General features: G+C 41.6%; 1 protein-coding gene across 4 annotated transcripts in view; it reads right to left on the minus strand.

Moving 5' to 3' along the window:
• The window catches only part of LOC123998814 (cytochrome P450 2K1-like), a 46,663-nt gene extending 41,532 nt beyond the window's left edge, over positions 1–5,131 (minus strand). For all 4 annotated transcript variants that reach the window (XM_046303998.1, XM_046303997.1, XM_046303999.1 and 1 more), the window contains exon 1: positions 4,875–5,131. In XM_046303998.1, coding sequence (XP_046159954.1) covers positions 4,875–5,078 — 204 coding nt within the window. In that variant the 5' untranslated portion in view covers positions 5,079–5,131. The remainder of the gene's footprint in view (positions 1–4,874) is intronic.
• Positions 5,132–5,540: the final 409 nt, after the last annotated feature.

The raw sequence follows: 5,540 nt of genomic DNA on the forward strand, positions 1-5,540 counted from the left end.
AAAATCACTGAAGTTGGAGACTTTTATCTCCCTCACCAACTTCAAACATCAGCTAGCTGAGCAGCTAACCGATCGCTGCAGCTGTACATAATCTATTGGTAAATAGCACACCCATTTTCACCTACCTCATGCCCACAGTTTTTATTTATTTACTTTTCTGCTCTTTTGCACACCAATATCTCTACCTGTACATGATCATCTGATCATTTATCACTACAGTGTTAATCTGCAATATTGTAATTATTCGCCTACCTCCTCATGCCTTTTGCACTCATTGTATATAGACTCCCCTTTTTTTCTACTGTGTTATTGACTTGTTAATTGTTTACTCCATGTGTAACTCTGTGTTGTCTGTTCACACTGCTATGCTTTATCTTGGCCAGGTCGCAGTTGCAAATGAGAACCTGTTCTCAACTAGCCTACCTGGTTAAATAAAGGTGAAATAAAAAATAAAATTAAAATTAAAAAAACTACTGGTGACTGCCTTCGCTGTGAAGGAACCGTGACCCATATGGAACGGGGGTCAAACTCCTTCTGAAGATTCCCTATACCCGACCTTTCCCCAGCTGTGAGCGTTCATAGAAGTGAAGTGATGGCTTGGCCTCTGGCTGTTGATATGTTCTCGGGGAGAGGGTGGGGCTTCACGTGCGCACTGACCGTCCTGAGCTGTTTTATTGTGGGGGCCATATTCCTGATAAACCATGATCCCCCGGAGAGTGCCAAAGAGGATAATTTGATTCATGTGATAGATGAGGGAAATGGGATGTTACCTAAGATTCTCAAAAGGTCACTGAAACAAAATAGTAAGGAAGTGAGGGTGGAATTGGGCAAGGATCTCTCAGTAGAATTTTGTGTAGACCAATTGGGGTCATTCACCCCTTGGCAGTCTAGAACCATGGAACTCTATGGGAAGTATTTGTGTAAATCACCGTGTAAGTCGTGGAGCCAGGTCATAGCTCACACTGAAAGGGATGGCTACGTAAACCCATACACTCAATTTGGGACCAGGTGGAGTATAGTAAGGGTTGTCGTTTTGGACTGTGTTCCCGAACAGAGGAAGTATTGTATAAAGGTGCGAATTAACATTAAGGCGGTCAATACTCAGGATCTCGGGTTATGGTATGTGGGCTTCGACCAGTTTTCAACTGATACTATGGTACCGTTCCAGGTGGCAGAAGTTAGAGTCGATAAGGAGAATATGATTGGCCGAAGTTTAACCAATCCCTCTAAAACAACGGCTATTCCTTGTGTAATCATCCAGGGTAAAGGAATATTACCACTGACGAGATCATGTCTGATTTGACAGGCTGGTTGAACTCTGGGGATTTCAATATGTTGAAGTGGGCCAGGGCGACATCTGGTGGTTGTGCGGGGGAATGAGTTTGTGGCCAGTATTGCCGACTGATTGGACTGGTTAGGAATGCCTTTTACACTCATACAACACCAAGACATGAAGTTAGACAAACGAGAGAGAAGAGAAGCTCCATCTGGGTCTTTTGACGACAGAGTATATATGGATAACATTGGGGTTCCACGAGGTGTGCCGGATGAGTTCAAGGCAAAAAATCAGACATTAGCAGGATTGGAGTCAAGCATTTTCTGATAGTCTACTCTCAAATAAGAATGTAGACTGGATTAATTATAGTTACCAGAAGTGTTATTAAAGGTTTTGTAGAACAGACTGAAGCAACCAGCTGGAAGACCTGACAGAATAGAATTGTATTAGATAAAAGGGGGAAGTGGGCGTGGTAATCGGGACCATGTCTTACATCCCGGGGTGGCACAGCTCTGGAGGAATCAGTGCCTGAAGCCTCAGCTGGTTTGACCACCCTGGCTCACGAGTTGGCAGAAAACTCTGGGGTGGATACTTCCCTGACTAATTGGTTTGATAGTACATTTGGAAAATGAAAAGTGTTATAATCACGGTGTTTTGGGCTGTATCAACCTGCATGACTGTTTTAATTTTATGCGGCTGTTGTCTAATTCCCTGTGTGCGAGGCCTTGTTTCCAGGATTTTCCACGTAGGGAAATAGAGCCAGCATGAAGAGTCTGTGGCTTCAGGCTATTCGGAATGGGAGAGTGGGAAATTGTGGGGAGCCGGTGTCCAAGTAGGCTACACATAGTTAGAGCTCTATAAATGTGGAAACAATGTAATCACAGGTAAGACATTTAACTTGTTTAGCAAGCACAGTCCGTTTGTAACTCCATTCACTACTTGTAGCTGTATAGTTTGTTTGAGTTGTTGGTCTTGGCTAGCCTAACGTTCTGGTCGGAAGCTAGCTAGCACTCACGTGGCTGCTAGCACCGTCACAAATAGGGGCATTCAGGACGCCCTACAGTATTACATTTTTCTAAGTAGTGAGAACGCTAGGGAGAGGCAATGTTGAAAAGGGGAGGCAGGGTAGCCTAGTTAGAGCGTTGGACTAGTAACCGGAAGGTTGCAAGTTCAAACCTCTGAGCTGACATGGTACAAATCTGTGGTTCTGCCCCTGAACAGGCAGTTAACCCACTGTTCCCCAGTAGGCCATCATTGAAAATAATAATTTGTTCTTAACTGACTTGCCTAGTTAAATAAATTAATAAAAAGACATGTGTGCGAGCATTGCAAAATAAATGTAGAAATCTATGTTATTCAATTGTTGCACCCACACTGCTCACGCGCTCCAACGAGTGCCTGCTTTGCCAAGGGCTAAAATAGAAATTAGTTATATTTCTGATGCAGATCGCCCTGCAAGTCCTGCCTCTCCCATCTCCTCATTGGTTTATAGAAGCAGGTACCCAAGTGCCATCTCTTCATTGGTTATACCCACGTGGGTGACTAAGACGAACGAGGTCAGTGGCGGTAATGCACCTAATTTATGAAAGTGAAAAGGCCTGAAGGAAGAGAGATTACTAGAATCGATTCAGTTGACCGTTTTGCGTGGAATAATTGTAGGTGTAGAGGACCTTGTGCATTTCAGGTAAAATAACAACTCAATGTTTATATCCCAGGACAAATTAGCTAGCAACAGCAAGCTAGCTAAATAGGACAAATTGGCTAGCAAGTGCAAGCTAACTAGATAAATTGCCTTAAAAATGTTTAATGATTTGCGACATGTCCCCAAATTAATGTAATTGGTTCAGAGTTTGTTTTGATATTTTAACCAGCGTGTCATGATGGCGTTTGGTGTTGGGGGACAAAATACATTTATGCACGATGGAGCACACGCGCAGCCGGTTTGGGTTCCGTGTAACACTGACTGGGAGTGTACTATTTAGGCTCATAATGACATGTGGCCCATTGTTTACCTTACCAGGCAAAGACCACAAGGGTGTTTCCACGAGCTGTTCGTCAATGTTTTCCTGAGTTTTACACCAATCTTAAAGCTGCAGTCCATAATACAAACATCAAAGCATCCATCCCATCACTTATTTTGGTAAACAGCTGAGGAATGGGGCTGGAGAAATGCAACAAATGCAACCACTCAAATTCTCAGATGGCGCTATGGATGCAAGAACAAACCATCCATGAAAGGACCTTTTTAGGCCAGGATTCAAGCCGATTGCTGATTTGGACAATGCAGAATGTAAAGGTAATATCCAATTGAGCCGACATAATGCAGCTTTTCCTGGGAAAGTGATCTCTGAGAAGGCGGGAACATTGCCTTTAAAACGTGCATAGTGGACAAATGCGATCGGATTCAATCTAGCCCGTAACAATGTTGTGAAGGTATACAGTGTTTGTTTAGAATCACATTGCTTACAAACAAATAAACACTGAGTTCTAAAGAGTAAACCAGTTTAAAAAGGGTCAATCTGCAATTGGTACATCCATTTTTGTACTTTTAAATGACTAATTATAGCTATTGATTCTTGAAGAATATAACAAGAAATACCTTATGAGCTTAGCTCAACTGTCATACCCCATCAGAACCCAAAGTATGAGATTGTTAAACATAAAAATAAATACATGTAGCCTCTAAACATGGTTAAAACTATAATTGTATTATTATGGATGGTCATTGCATCCATAGGTTTGTCTATAATTTCAGAGGGGTTATATTTCTCCAGCCCCATTCCTCAGCTGTTAACCTAAAACAGTAGTGGGGTGTAAGCTTTATTGTTTGAACTGCTGATTGTGCCTTTAACTAAGCTCTAAGCATCTAGAAGTTATTCAAAATAAATCAACCAAACAGACTGTGGAGATCAGTGTGTGACTTAAAACAATGCAGGTGTTACGAAACGCCCTGTGAAGTAAACAATGCATGAAATGTAAATATAAAAACAAAGGTTGTTGGAAGCAGTTCTGTAACAAATAAAGTATAATTCTGTTGACGCACATCTTCAGGAGTGATATTGTTGCAATAGAAGTTGGATTGAAGTATGTGTGAGCTATTTTGGTTAGTTGTTTGGTCTGTGACAAGAAAACTATTAAGATAGGGATAAAGACACACAAAACAATCCCTTTCAGCCTTTATGACAGATACGATTTAAGCCAAATGCCTCTATCATGTGAGTGAATGCACAGTGGTCATCATTTCACCTGTATTATTTGACAACACTTAACATTGAAAAAAAACTGAAATGTAACATTAAATGGAGGAACATTCTCTGAAAACATTCAGAAACTCAGAGCGAGTGTGGAAAGTAGGGCCACATCAAACTAAAAACATTTTAGAGGGCTCCTGTGTTGACAAAAGCTATTGCTAACTGGTTGAAACACCATGTACTCAACATACATTAATGTTGCTTTCACAATACATGCCTATTGAAACTAACTGGAAGTTTTATACCTGCTAAAATACCAACATTTTGAAAATATTTAGCCAGAAAAAACAATGTCACAGATCAAATCAACAACCACAACATAGTTTAATCTCAGGACTTCCTCTCACCTCACAGAGGCTGCGGTATGGCCTCTTGAGATCCAGCTGGATCATGTTACCAAGCAGGGGCAGAGGCCTGGGTCCTGGAGGCTGCTTCCCCTGTTCCTCAGAGTTGGAACCAGAGGAGAGGCGGTAAAGGGCCAGCAGAAACAGCAGAGCCCCCAGCAGTGTCACTGTGCTCGATGTCTGGAGAAGACATTCTAAAAGAGACATCTTCAAACAGCTCTAACAGGGCTAAAAAATAGTGACTACTTCCTGCTCATTGATCTGCCTGCCAATGGAGGCTCACCTTTTATAGAGCATGGAACAGCCTCAGGGGAGGGGCTAAACATTCTGAAAAAAATGTGCTCTTATCTATGCGAAGGTCCTATGAGGATTTCCCATAGTTTATTAGACCTTGATCAACACTAGATACAATTGAAGGCAAGTGTAAAAATAAACATTTACAGACCTTTAAGGTTTGACTCTGTTAACCACCATCTTTTGAATGTCATTTAGCAACTATTAGATATATATTTCCAACCTTTTTTCACAAATGCACACATTTTGGGGAGTCTTTCACATTAGACACTTTAGTGGGGTGTAGAAATATAAATGACGTGGAAACAACGTTGATTCAACCAGTGTGTGTGCCCAGTGGATTGATAGATCACAGTGTTGTGACGAGGTATATTC

Source organism: Oncorhynchus gorbuscha, linkage group LG16, assembly GCF_021184085.1.
Source record: "Oncorhynchus gorbuscha isolate QuinsamMale2020 ecotype Even-year linkage group LG16, OgorEven_v1.0, whole genome shotgun sequence".
In the NCBI taxonomy this organism is placed as follows: Eukaryota; Metazoa; Chordata; class Actinopteri; order Salmoniformes; family Salmonidae; genus Oncorhynchus; species Oncorhynchus gorbuscha.